Raw genomic sequence first — 13986 nt, forward strand, 5'->3', positions numbered from 1 at the left:
CATAAAACCACGTAGTCGCTTCTGCATGTAATGAATTGAGATACTCTATGCTGGATGCCTCCAAACATTAGGAACTTTTTTTGACTGTTCTACCTGCAAAACAGCCGTCGCCATTCAGTATTCAGTGTAGGAACAGTCCAGCCCTGATGCATACATCTTATTTGTATTCAGGAATGAACACTGCAGCGGTGAGTGCAGTCTACTTTCTTTTATCTACTTACCTGGGAACCAGAAATGAGATCAAAGAAGTGTTAAATTCCCTGGATGTGGAAGACAAGCGGAAAAAAGGAAAATCCTTGCAAGAAAAGTTCATTCTTGAGAAGCAAGCGCTTGCGGTTCCTCTGTGTTTTCCATGTTTGATAGACGGGTAAGCTAGGAAGGTCGGCAACATCAGTAATCAGAACGCAGGAGGGCAATTTAGAGGGATCCAGATCTAGCAGACTGCAATTAGGTAGATCTTCCAGTGTGCGAACAACCTTGTTGGAACCTTGCATAGAGAATACAAGTTCAAAAGGAAATAACCACCTATAGGGGATGCCTTTAGCCCACAGAACATCAGTAATTGGTTTTATCTTGCATCGTTTAGACAGAGATTTGGGAAAAATCCTGAAAGATCTGTTTGGTAGAGCCCTCATAAGAAAGTTCCCTGTTATCTCTGATAGACTTCAAAACCTCATCCCTGTGGTGGGAACCTTGCAAATTATGTCACGTGGGGGGTGTCTCCATTTCTTCGGTCACAGTGCCCTGTGAACTCTTTCCAAGGTCAAGTGTTCCCTCATGTCTGCAGGTAAGAGGGGTTTCAGGATGACGAATGTGACCTCCATGACAGAGGATAGGGGAACTGATTCCGGGACCCCTTTCAGATTGTTGCGCCTATTCCTGTTATCTTGATCTTCTAAGTAACATAAGAGACCATTGAGGTGAGACTGACAATGGTGCAGGGCCGAGATGGGAGATTCTCCAAAAGAAATAATAAGAGGCTTGAGTCTCTTCAAGTTGGTTTACCCGGCCTCCAATCTTTTGGATGTCCCTATTTATATCAGTTAGTTCCCATAAAACCAGTTGTAAAGCAGATTCAATAATCCTTTGAATTGTCGTGTGAGAGGTTGAGAATCTTGAGATGTTAGAATTAGAGCAGGGCTATCACCAACTGTGCAAATCGCAAGCAAGGTAATGTGGCGCCTGTGTGGATTAACCACTGTATCCAGATGGACTGTAGTAGGCTCCGTTGAAGGGTGCAGAACAATGGAAAGTCCCATATGAGCAGGGACAGCTCAGATAGAATAGGCTTCTCCGCGCCAGCCAGCGCAGCAGCTGGAAGCGTACTTCTTGTGGCCAGGTATGGTAGCAAAGGCTGAGGATGCCGGCAGTGCACTAAGCAGAGGAGGCATAGAGGTCTGCTGGAGGTGGCAGTGCCCAAATCTCGGCAAGCCAGGTACCATAGGAATCCTCTTGCAGGGAGGGATGTGATGGCAGCCGGAGACTGTATATGTGCTGATAACTTTAAAACGCTTTTACTTACCCAGGCCGTTCTGAGATTTTTTTTTCCCAGTCACATATTGTACTTCATGACACTGCTAAAATTGGGTCCAAAAAGTTAATTTACCAAACATTTGGAAAAATTAGCAAATTTCAAAGTTTCAGTTTCTCTACTTCTGTAATACATAGTAATACAAAATTTTTTGGGGATGTTACATAGCTTAGAAGTTTAGAAGCAAATTTTTAAATTTTTCTGAAAATTTCCAAATCACACTTTTTATGGAAAAGTTCAGGTCTGAAGTCACTTTGTGAGGCTTACGTAATAGAAACCATCCCAAAATTACCCCATTTTAGAAACTACACCCCTCAAGGTATTCAAAACTGATTTTACAAACTTTGTTAACCCTTTAGGTTTTCCACAAGACTTCATGGCAAATGGACATAACATTTTAGAATTTTGATTTTTTTTGAAAATTTTCCAATATAATCCATTTTTTCCAGGAACAAAGCAAGGGTTAACTGCCAAACAGAACTCAATATAGGTTTCCCTGATTCTGTAGTTTGCAAAAACACCCCATATGTGGTCCTAAACTACTGTTTGGCCAAACGGGAGGACATAGAAGGAGGGGAACGCCATATGGGTTTTGTAAGGCAGATTTTGCAGGACTGGTTTTGTTTATACCATGTCCCATTTCAAGCCCCCCGTTGCACCGCTAGAATAGAAATTCCAAAAAAGTGACTCCATCTAAGAAAGTACACCCCTCAAGGTATTCAAAACTGGGTTTACAAACTTTGTTAACCCTTTAGGTGTTCCACAAGAGTTATTGGCAGATGGAGAAACAATTTTGGAATTTCTATTTTTTTGAAAATTTTCAATTTTAACCCTTACTTTATTACTGGAAAAAATGGGTTAACAGCCAAACAAAACTCAATATGGGTTGCCCTGATTCTGTAGTTTGCAGAAACACCCCATGTGACCGTAAACTACTATTTGGCAAAACGGCAGGACATAGAAGGGGAACGCCATATGTTTTTTGGAAGGCAGATTTTGCTGGGCTGGTTTATTTACACCATGTACCCTTTCAAGCCCCCTGATGCACCCCTAGAGTATAAACGTCATAAAAGTGACACCATCTAGGAAACTACGGGATAAGGTGGTTGTTTTTTTGGGAATATTTTAGGGTAAATCTGATTTTTGGTTGCTCTATACTTTTTTGAGGCAAGGTAACAAAAAAATGTAATTCTAAAATTGTTTCTACATTTGCGATTTAGTTTTGTGGTACTCCTAAAGGGTTAACAAAGTTTGTAACGTAACTTTCGAATACCTTGAGGGATGTAGTTTCTTAGATGGGGCCACTTTTTTGGAGTTTCTAGTCTAGGCTACATCAGGGGGGCTTCTTATGGGACATGGTGTAAATAAACCAGTCCATCAAAATCTGCCTTCCAGAAACCATATGGCGTTCCCTTCGTTCTATGCCCTGCCGTGTGGCTATATAGCCATTTACGACCACATATGGGGTGTTTCTGCAAACTATAGAATCAGGGCAATAAATATTTAGTTTTGTTTGGCTGTTAACCCTTGCTTTATTACCGGAAAAAAAGGATTCAAATGGAAATTTTGCCAAGAAATTGGTGTTTTGGCACCGTTTTTATTTTATATTTTTAACGCTGTTCATCCGAGGGGTTTGGTCAAATGTTATTTATATAGGGCAGATTCTTACGGACGCGGCGATACCTAATCTGCCTACATTTTAAAATGTATTTAGATTTTACACTATATTATCATTTTAGGAACCCAAAAAATCTCCATAGCTAGTTTTTTTTTTTTGGGCGACTGATGTAGAGGCTCATTTTTTGCTGGATGAGATGGCGGTTTTATTGGCACTAATTGGGGGTGCATATGACATTTTGATCGCTCGCTATTACAATTTTTGTGATGTTAAGTGACAAAAAAAATGGCTTTTTTTAACTTTTTTTTTTTTAACGCTGTTCATCCGGGGGGTTGGGTTAAATGTTATTTTTATAGAGAAGATTTTTACGGACGCGACGATGCCCAATATGTATGGCTCTATAACTTTGGAGACACTAAGCAGGCATCCTTAAACTGCGGGCCTCCAGATGTTGTAAAACTACAATTCCCACCATGCCCAGCTGATAGCTGTAGGTTGTCTGGGCATGCTGGGAGTTATAGTTTTACAACATCTGGAGGGCCGCAGTTTGAGGATGCCTGCACTAAAACTAATATTTTTTGGGGAAAAAAATTGTTTCCGTGTCTCCAAAGTCTGAGAGCCATAGTTTTTTATGTTCTCTAGGGGACTGTTGAGGATTATAAAAATGTAGTACTCCATGGAAGTGTGATACTCCCTGAAGCAATCGATAACGCAGAGGCCCGGATGATTGGGGAGGGGCAGGGGGGGTCTAGGGTCTCAAAGCTAGAAAACAATAAATTTAGATAAAGTTATTGATTTTAATTTTTTTTCCTAACTACTTTTTCCATTCTATCCCTGCCTAACAGTGCCTCTCCCTCACTGACCCTAACCTACCTGGAGGGTGATGGGTGCAGGAGGGTGATGACGGGGAGATCGCAGGAGCCTGGTGAGGACGATGCAGGTGCTGAAACCGGAAGAGGAGGGGAGAGAGGAGCGCTGGGAGTTTGAATCTCCCGCCTCTTAGCACCCTGGACAGCAGCTATCAGCACCACAGCTAGCACCGCCTCTCCCAAATGCTCGGCCTCTGATTGGTGGTGTGTAATCACACCACAATCACAGTCTTTTTCCGGTTCATTGGGTCACCGGAGACCCGAATAGACTGTAAACGCAGCAAACCGCAGGTCTGAATTGACCTGCGGTTTGCTGCGATCGCCGATACGGGGGGTCACATGACCCCCCAGGCGTTGTGACAGGATGCCCGCTGAATGATTTCAGCGGACATCCTGTTCCGATTAACCCCCGCCGCGCCGCAATTGCATTTTAAACCCATGACGTACCTGTACGTCATGGGTCCTTAAGGACTTGGGTATCATGCCGTACCGGTACGTCATGCGTCCTTAAGGGGTTAAGGAAGTTGATCCTGCTGACAGATTCTCTTTAATTTAAAGTTCGAAAATGCTTTAGAAAGTGATAATCCACTTAATTCTGTCTAATTGACACCTATGGAAATGGACAATATATGGATACTAGAAAAATACCAATAATTTTGCCTTCATTGACATATTATATTAAGTGGGTTGATTTGACAATATCTTTGACACTAAATTATAAACCGGTAAACTAAGCAATGGCTACAGTTGCAGATTAGCAAAAAAAAAAAAAGTATTGCGTTGTGGTAAAGAAATCTGTGCATACTAGTTAATACCACAGTACAATAAATGGTGTACAGTATACAAAATACAATGTCTGTGACTTGGAGGACTAACTCCTATTTCATAAACGGTTTCCTCAGCTCCCGCTCTCATCTCATTGTGATTTTAACACTGAATGGAATCGATACCATCTCAGGTGTTCTTGTAAGCTCTACGCTAACATTGTGTGATCTGGCTGGATCCGAACGTATATCAAAGACAGAGGCTACAGGCCAGCGTTTGGTGGAGGCTGCTGCGATTAACAAGTCTCTCACCGCCCTGGGACAGGTATGTTCTAAAATGAGCAGGTGGCTGGAAATGCCCTTTCTGTATTATATGTGTTATACAAAATATTAGTATACGTAGTTATTTCAAAACAAGTACAAATTCTGCAGCAAACATCAAGAAATGTGCTCTAATCAGATCAAACAGAGCAGACCGCCTGCTTTTTCTTCTTTTAGTCTGACGAATAGTGCCACCTAGTCCCAAGCCTGGCTGCCTGCATCTCCTCCAGGCAACAGACGCAACAAGGAAAGCAATGAGCAACCACTGATCACCTCGTAAACAAAAACCCAGTAGAACATTTGGAAGGTTTTATGCTGTGCTCTTGTATTGTCTCAAACTCTCTATCTAATGAAGGGAGAAACCTATTGGCTAATGGACATCTGTGCACTCGCCAACCGTTCTCTGATGTGTAATATTCTATTACATTGCGTTTTACAGCAGGGTCATGGCGGATATCTCGCCAGAAAAATCACATATAAAATACTAGGCTGTTTCTCGCTGCTTTTCATTAGGTCTTCACAAGTCAATTCACTTGAATGAATAGTATAGGCCTTTCTGGTCAGAGCTGTCCCAGTCGTAGCGTTCCTTGCCAGAAGGCATTCAACAGCTTCAGTAGTTTCAGTGAAATTGGAGATGCTATGGCAGGAATCAGCAAGCAAAAACAAGGAATTAGAAACAAAGATGAAGAAAATGCATTACGGTGGTATTGTGCAGCAGGGTTGTCTCCTCTGTAAGGACTCATTCAAACATAAATATGGGCTCGTGCTTTTTGGACTAAAACATTTTTTTATGTTACTTGCATTTTTTAGGTGTTTTTGTGGCTTTTCTTTAAATAGTGGAGCAGATTTACCAATCCTATGGATGGAATAAACAGACTGTGTAGACTTGCATCAGATTTATCACAGGGGCTCAGGCTGGATGACAAATGTGGTGCAGAGATAGACACTTTTCTGTAACTCTATACTAACTATTGCTTGGCTTACTTTAAAGGGCTTCTGTCAGCCCACTAAACCATTTTTTTATTTTTTGTTAATAATAATCCCTACACTGCGAGCTCCCTATACATAAGCTAAATATTAATTTTGGTTCAGTAGATTTTGTTAAAAAGCTATTTTTATAATATGTAAATTACCTTGCTACCAGCAAGTAGGGCGGCTACTTGCTGGTAGCAGCCGCATCCTCCGCTCCTAATGACGCCCCCTCCGCTGTGTGATTGACAGGGCCAGGGAACGGAATCGTTCTCTGCTGGCCCTGTTTGAATTCAAAATATCGTGCCTGCGCCGTACCTGTCTTTAATCAGCGCAGGCGCACTGAGAGGCGGCCGCTCCATCCTCAATGCGCCGGGTGTAGATGTGACGTCATCGGCGCAGGCGCATTGAGGATGGAGCGGCCGCCTCTCAGTGCGCCTGCGCCGATTAAAGACAGGTACGGCGCAGGCGCGATATTTTGAATTCAAACAGGGCCAGCAGAGAACGATTCCGTTCCCTGGCCCTGTCAATCACACAGCGGAGGGGGCGTCATTAGGAGCGGAGGATGCAGCTGCTACCAGCAAGTAGCCGCCCTACTTGCTGGTAGCAAGGTAATTTACATATTATAAAAATAGCTTTTTAACAAAATCTACTGAACCAAAATGAATATTTAGCTTATGTATAGGGAGCTCGCAGTGTAGGGATTATTATTAACCAAAAAAAAAAATACGGTTTAGTGGGCTGACAGAAGCCCTTTAAGACACAAAGTTATGCAGAATTGTGGTGCAATGCTGGCTGAAAACAGAGCATTGTAAGCTATACCTTCTTTTCAGGCTAGGCAAACATACTTTCCAGATGAGGCAAATTGGCCCATAATTTGGTGCAATTTACACAAAAATATAGATGCAAAGTGTTAAACCAGCCGTATGCCCTATTCACAGTCAGTGATTTCTACCACTGATTTTGAGCCCAAGCCAGGTGCAGGTCTAAATACATAAAAGGTGCAGAACTTTGCCTTACACCCTGTAGCTCCAATCCTGGAGATGGAGGTCTCTGTCCACAGGGGGTAAGGTTATCTCCTGCATAGTTCTTTCATTAGGCTTTAGGTGGCATCACTGTAAATGCTGCACATAAAAAGGACAGACATCCCAAATTTTAAAGATCAATCCCCTTCTACCATTTATGCCACACCTTGAACAAAAATGTATTATTCTTATTGCTTATAGGTATTTACAGCATTAAAGACCAACTCACTGCATGTACCTTACAGGAACTCGAAGCTTACCCATCTCTTGCAACCCTCTCTCACGGGGCAAGCTAAGGTAAATCATCACAAATACATTTTTTTTTTATATTATTCATGTTGTGTTTCACTTCTGGTTCTTTTTTTTTTTTTTTTTTTTGACAGCGAAGGGCTTTTTACAAGCTAGGCCATGCCTATTAGACCAGTGGGAGTCAGCCTCCCAGAACCCCCTCTAGCTAGATGTGTGAAGGGGCTGTAGCACTCTAAACCCCATTGTTTGTCCAGCTCTGGACATTTAGCAGTGGCGGTGCCTGGAATTACAGCGCAGCACATCCCTTTAGTGGGATAGGGCTTTACTGAACTGTAATGCCAGGAAACTACTAAAAGAGCAGTGCCGTGCCTTACAATATAAAGGCCTTTTGGACCCATCAAACAGCTGATTGGCAGAGTACCGAGAGTTGGATCCTCACCAATCTAATATTGATGGCCTATTCTAAGGATAGACCATAGATCTGCCAATCTAAGATGACCCCTTTAGGGTCCATTCATACGTCTGCAAAACGGGTCCACATCCATTCCGCAACAGGTGTGGACCCATTCATTTTCAATAGGGCCGGAATGTGCTGTCCGCATCCGCATTTGCGGATCCGCACTTCCATTCCGCAAAAAAAAATAGAACATGTCCTTTTCTTGTCTGCAATTGCGGACAAGAAAAGACATTTTCTATGAGAGTGCCGGCGATGTGCGGTCCGCAAAATGCGGAACGCATATTGCTGGTGTCCGTGTTTTGCGGATCCGCAAAACACATACGGACATGTGAATGGACCCTTAAACAGAGGTCAGGTATTGATTTTTGATGATAGTGTCACAAGATGATAGCTTTTTGTTCATCAGAGGCTATTCAATTCTAAAAGGGTCCCTAGCAAACATCAGTATTAGAAGCATATCATGAGTAACATAGCAATCTATTAGATCTTTCAGGTTATGCTGAATTAAAGGCGGTTCTCCCAGATTCTACAAGTGATGGCCTATTCTCAAGATAGGGCAGCAATATCCGACAGTCTGCACCCTTCGTGATAAGCTGTTTCCGAGTGGCTATGGCTGCAGAAATACACAGCTCTGTGAACCGTGTAGTGGATGGAGTTGGTTATTGTATTGCTCCTTCCATTTACTTCAATGGAAGCAGCACACCAGTATCCAGCTCCAAACACTACACAGTAGACGGAGCTGTGTAGTTCAGGCGCTGGAGGTACTGCAGAACATCTGACTGATGGAGGTGTCGGACCCCTACCAATCAGATATTGATGGCCCATGTTGAGGATAGGCCATGACTTGGAAAATCCTGGACAACCCATTTAATAATAGATACCGATCTGTAATAAGAATCCATTTTTTCTATTGCGGTTGCTGTGGCTATGTCCGTGGACATGTATTTATGTATATAAGTAAAAGACACAATTATAACAGAGCGGTATGCATGTCCCTGGACGCAGCCATAACACATAGAATAAAACATAGTGGGCCTAGGCTCCTAGCTTCTTCATACTTATGGCTTTTAGTTGGCAACCCCCAGTAACTTATGCAGATACTTTTCCGGCACTGAGTTCCATCACAGGGGCTCAATACCGGAAAAGAACTGATCAGTTTTATCCCGAAGCATTCTGAATGGAGAGCAATCCATTCAGGATGCATCAGGATGTCTTCAGTTCAGTCACTGAACGGTGTTTTGGACGGAGCAAATACAGCAGCATGTGCGATATTATCTCCGTCGAAAATTCCGGATCAGTTGCCGGAATCCCGGATCTGGCATTAATTTACATTGAAATGTATTAGTGCTGGATCCGGCATTAAAAATACCGCAATGCCGGATCCGTCCTTCCGGTCTGTGTAATGTGAAAAAAATATCTAACAGATACGTTTCTCCAGATGACATCCGGAGAGACGGATCCGTTCTTGCAATGTATTTGAAAGACGTATCCACATCCGTCTACAAATGCTGTCCGTCTGCATGCAGATTGCCGGATCCGGCAGGCACTTCCGGCGACGGAACTGCTTGCCGGATCACTCTGCCTCAAGTGGGAAAGTAGCCTTAGTCTCAGGATGTTTCACTCATTGTATGTGCTATTAACACTTGACTGCTACATTTGCTTCTTTTCTAGGCATGTGTTTTTGTGAATATTAGCCCTGATGTAAAAGACCTGGCAGAGACACTGAGTTCACTTCAGTTCGGCTCATCCATCCAGCAAATAGCCCTTGGCAAGCCCACTCCTCATTCTTCCAACATTAAGCTTGGTCATTGAAAGGCATAAATGCAAAGAAACAAACATAATTACATTTTTTTTCCTGTAGATCTTTAGAATTACATTGGAAAATCAAACCAAAAATTAGCTTAGCATTGATTCTCAGACAATTTTCAGGATCAAGCGGTGTTTGTAGCTGAAGCCAATTACTATCAGGAATAACTATCATTGAAAATTAGGAGCAGACTCCACAACCCTTCCAGAAACAGTGACGTACTGTAATGTAACAATAATGGTTTTTAGGAGGATCTATACAGTAGGGTCCCAATTTAATGTAAAAAATAATTAGCTCCTTAATAAATACTTAAAATACATGTGATTAAAAAGAATGTAGAAAACCCTTTGTATTAGATGTGCGGTCAATATGCAAAATCCTCCTGCCTTGCTTAGGGGTTTCCCACAATCCCCCACACACTTTTTTACATTCTTTTTGATCATAAGTATTTAAAAAAAATATATTTCTTAAAAAGGTTATCCCAGGAAAAGTATCACTATGCAATGAATATGGCATTTGATATGACGCGTTATTATACTACATTTTCCTCTCTGGTAGCGCCCCCTGCTGTCCTAAATTATGGTCTATCTTGTCCTGCATTCAATGGTGGACTAACACGCTCAGTAGCCTTCCTGCTCTTTTCCCCTCCTTGTTCTAAGTACGAGCTTGGTGATCTCACAGACAGGCAGGTAAAGAGTTCCTTCTTTCTAAACTCACAGATATATAGCTATAGCTCTCTGTCTAGACAATGAAGAAGGAAACTGGGGTGGGATGGGGAGGTGTTACATACCATAGTGCTATTTACTAGCGGAATCATTGGGGTTCCTTGTGTGGGGAAGGAGTTAACAATAGCCGATTGCAGTGCACACCGAGAGAACGCAGGTACTTGACCGTCATGTGACGAGCTTCTACCCACCCACAGAAAGTGAAGAGAAAAGAGCTGCATACAGGTGAGTAAAGAAACTAAAAAATGACACTGAAGAACAGTGCTTTTGCATTGTTATAGTTAAAATAATGCTGGAAATTACTCCAGGTATTTTTTATTTTTATTCTTGGGATAACCCCTTTAAGGGGCTAATGATTTTTTCAGGCACCCCATTTCCAGTGATAGGTCCTCTTAAAGAATTATAATTGTGCTTGTCATCTAAACTCATAAGGATTTATGGGATGGGGGCGATAGGTAATTTTCTTTCACATATCCTGCAGAAAATGCCTTATAATGGCACTGCTTGGGCTAGTTTTGTGTTCTAATGAATGGGAGATGATTAATTCATAGGTGCACAGGGTACTCCCTCTTGTAGCATACCTGACACATTAGAAAATTAGTGTCAATTCTTGCTAAGAATGCAAATCTGTCTACGGTCATGCCTGTGCGGCAGTGATACAAGGGTATTGAGCCGACGGAATTCATTTGTTTAATTAGGCGACTTGTAATATGACAGCTATGTAACTGTATTCCCCAGTGATGTGCCCAAGCAGCTGACATCTACACGGCATGGAGCCTTTGTGATACAGGAGTAAGTGCAAAATGGAATAAAGAGAAATCTATATGAAGTAGAACACTTGAAATTGCGTCGTGTTCCATTGTGTAACACTGTGTTCCTCTTCTATCAAGATCCTAAAAGCAGTAAGATGAGAATTCAGCATCGTATTCCGTATTTAGTTCCTCGGGGTACTGTCACGTACAAGCTGGTTTAATATGCTGCCTTTCTTTAATGCTTCAAGGCTGGAGAGATCTTCCCCAATAACTGGGATGTCTTCATTCTGGTTTTGAGCAGTTATCTCCTCCTCGCTGTCAGATAAAGTGCACAGGAGAGTATCATTTTCATAGGTGGGAAAGTAGTACCTGCACGACAGAAGGACATGTTAGGCTCTAAACGACAACTCTGTGTGTTATTGTCACTACTATATGCCACATCCAGCACCAGACAGGCAGGAGGACTTGCAGACTGCAGCTTTTAATTAGTGTTGAGCGAACTTCGGTTTTCAAGTTCGGCGTAAAAGGTTCGGGTTCAGGTAATTTAAGAATTCCGTTATGGATTCTGCTACCACGGACCGTAAGTTATGGTCCGTGGTAGTGGAATCCATAACAGAATTTTAAGATAACCCGAACCTCGTACGCTGAACTTGAAAATAGAAGTTCGCTCATCCCTACTTTTAATTACCGTACATGGATGGTCATTTATATGAATAGCCACCACGTAACACTGCAGGAACGGGAGCGTTTCTGATTATAAGAGCGTTAAATTAATGTCAAAATAAGAAAAAATAGCATTCCTAGTCTGTGTATAGATAGCGAAAAGCTATAAAACTTTCCAATGCACTTTCAAATTAGTGCTATTTCAAGCTGTAATTGAAAAATTAGTCTTAAGATTTTTTTTTTTTTAGATCAGATCTTTTTTTATTGAAAATTTTATAATGTAAATACACATTATTACATGTCACAAACAAAGATGACATAGAGATATATTATCCAGCAAGGCTGATAAACAGGGTACCAAGCCATGTGTAATAATCAAATTTCAACCCAACCCCCCATCCCCACCCATCCCGCCCCACCCTAACCTGCACAATACGAAGGAGCACTATTATTCCTATTCAGACGTCGAAACGACAGCTACGGTTCCCATAATTTTTAAAATTTTGCTGGGCATCCACGCTTCTGGTACACCATCCGCTCATAGCTTAACATCGTGTCAACAGTACTTAAGAATTTGCCTAGGGTTGGCGGCGCTGTCTGTATCCAATGTAGGGCGATTAACTTTCTAGCAACATATAACACTCTACCTATAGCTATTTTATGCACCTGACTAGTGGCCAATTCAGAGACGTATCCCAACACACACACTTTCGGGTCAGGCGGTATCCGTACCTTGTAAACGTCCTGTATTGTCTGAGATACCATCTCCCAGTATCTCCCTAGCCTCTCGCACGTCCACATCATATGCAACAAATCTGCAGAAACCATAGAGCACCTTGGACATTTATCCGTGGGTCTAAACCCTATGCGAAACAAAAAAAAACGGTGTCTTGTAGACCCTATGGACAATGAACAGCTGCGAGAGTTTACGCCCTTCACTCAAGGAAGAGAGAGGTATCGCCTCCAGTATGTCAGACCATTGGTCATCAGTTAGCTTACCAACATCCTTCTCCCATTTACCTTTAGCCGCAAGCGGATGTGACAGTAGAAACTTATCAAGCAACAGCTTGTATATACAGGAGATCATACCTCTCCTTGCCCCCCTGGACAGAATCTGGTGCAATGCAGCATCTCTCCCTGCCACCACAGTCACGCCTCTAAATGTGGAGTTGTACGCGTGTCTCACCTGAAGATATTTATAAAAGTGTGTTCTAGGTAGTTCATACAGCTCCTGAAATCTGGTAAAGGACATGGACTTCTTTTCTTCCAGAAGGTGGCCTAACCTCAGAATACCCTTCCTTTTCCATGCCCCAAAATCAGACAGAGAGGAATTCCGGCAGCACGGGATTGTCCCACAATGGAGTGTATTCCGTATTGCCGACAACCCCCCTCAGTAGCTTAACCCTGTTCCACACGGAGTGCATCAAGTATCCCAAATCTCCCAACAGACCATTCTTCCCGGCCCCTCTAGTCTCAAGGATCAGCAATAGGTCCTTAGATGACAAGCAATGATTAAACAACTGACACGACACCTCACTCGACTCCAGTTATATCCACCCTTTAAAATGTTGGCATTGTGCAGCCAGGAGTATACCCAGGGATTTGGCACTGCAAGGCCCCCTTCCGTCTTAGGATATTGCAGCGTTTCGAGCTTAATTCTCGGTTGCCTCTTCCGCCATATGAGCTCCCTGAAAGTAGCATTGATTGGATCAAATTTGGACTTTGACAGCCAGACCGGGGAGTTATGTAGAATATAGAGTAGCTGAGGCATCAACACCATTTTAATGAGATTGGCTCTTCCCACCACCGACAGGTACAGTTTACACCATGCCTTAGCTTTATTTCGAAATTTAATAACCAGCGGGTCAAAGTTAAGGCGCACAAAGTCCCGGATCCTAGGGGATATATGGATACCCAAATACTTAAAGGTCGCTACACATGGAATACTTCTGTCTCGCACTGTCTGCGATTGCCTGTGCCCGTCAAGCAGCATAATTGCCGATTTACTCCAGTTAATAGTCAGACCCGACATGGCCCCGAAGCAGTCAATAATTTTCATAGCCGCTTCCAAAGATGGACCAGTGTCCCCCAGAAAAAGCAAAGTGTCGTCTGCATACATCGCCACTTTATTATTAACTGTTCCATACTGGAACCCCCGAATGTCCAGTGACTTACGAATCGCTGCGGCTAACGGCTCAATCGCTACTGCAAATAGCAGAGGCGACAGCGGGCACCC

General features: G+C 42.6%; 2 protein-coding genes across 4 annotated transcripts in view; one reads left to right on the top strand and one right to left on the bottom strand.

Moving 5' to 3' along the window:
* LOC122927959 (kinesin-like protein klp-3) overlaps positions 1 to 9639 on the top strand; it is a 67988-nt gene extending 58349 nt beyond the window's left edge. Inside the window, exons 11-13 of the mRNA XM_044280324.1 lie at positions 4921 to 5107; positions 7299 to 7394; positions 9475 to 9639. Of these exons, the coding sequence (XP_044136259.1) occupies positions 4921 to 5107; positions 7299 to 7394; positions 9475 to 9615 (424 nt within the window). The 3' untranslated portion in view covers positions 9616 to 9639. The remainder of the gene's footprint in view (positions 1 to 4920; positions 5108 to 7298; positions 7395 to 9474) is intronic.
* Positions 9640 to 11002: 1363 nt separating this feature from the next.
* ZNF277 (zinc finger protein 277) overlaps positions 11003 to 13986 on the bottom strand; it is an 81314-nt gene continuing 78330 nt past the window's right edge. For all 3 annotated transcript variants that reach the window (XM_044280325.1, XM_044280327.1, XM_044280326.1), the window contains exon 12: positions 11003 to 11456. In XM_044280325.1, the coding sequence (XP_044136260.1) occupies positions 11270 to 11456 (187 nt within the window). In that variant the 3' untranslated portion in view covers positions 11003 to 11269. The remainder of the gene's footprint in view (positions 11457 to 13986) is intronic.

This window comes from Bufo gargarizans, chromosome 2 (assembly GCF_014858855.1).
Source record: "Bufo gargarizans isolate SCDJY-AF-19 chromosome 2, ASM1485885v1, whole genome shotgun sequence".
In the NCBI taxonomy this organism is placed as follows: domain Eukaryota; kingdom Metazoa; phylum Chordata; class Amphibia; order Anura; family Bufonidae; genus Bufo; species Bufo gargarizans.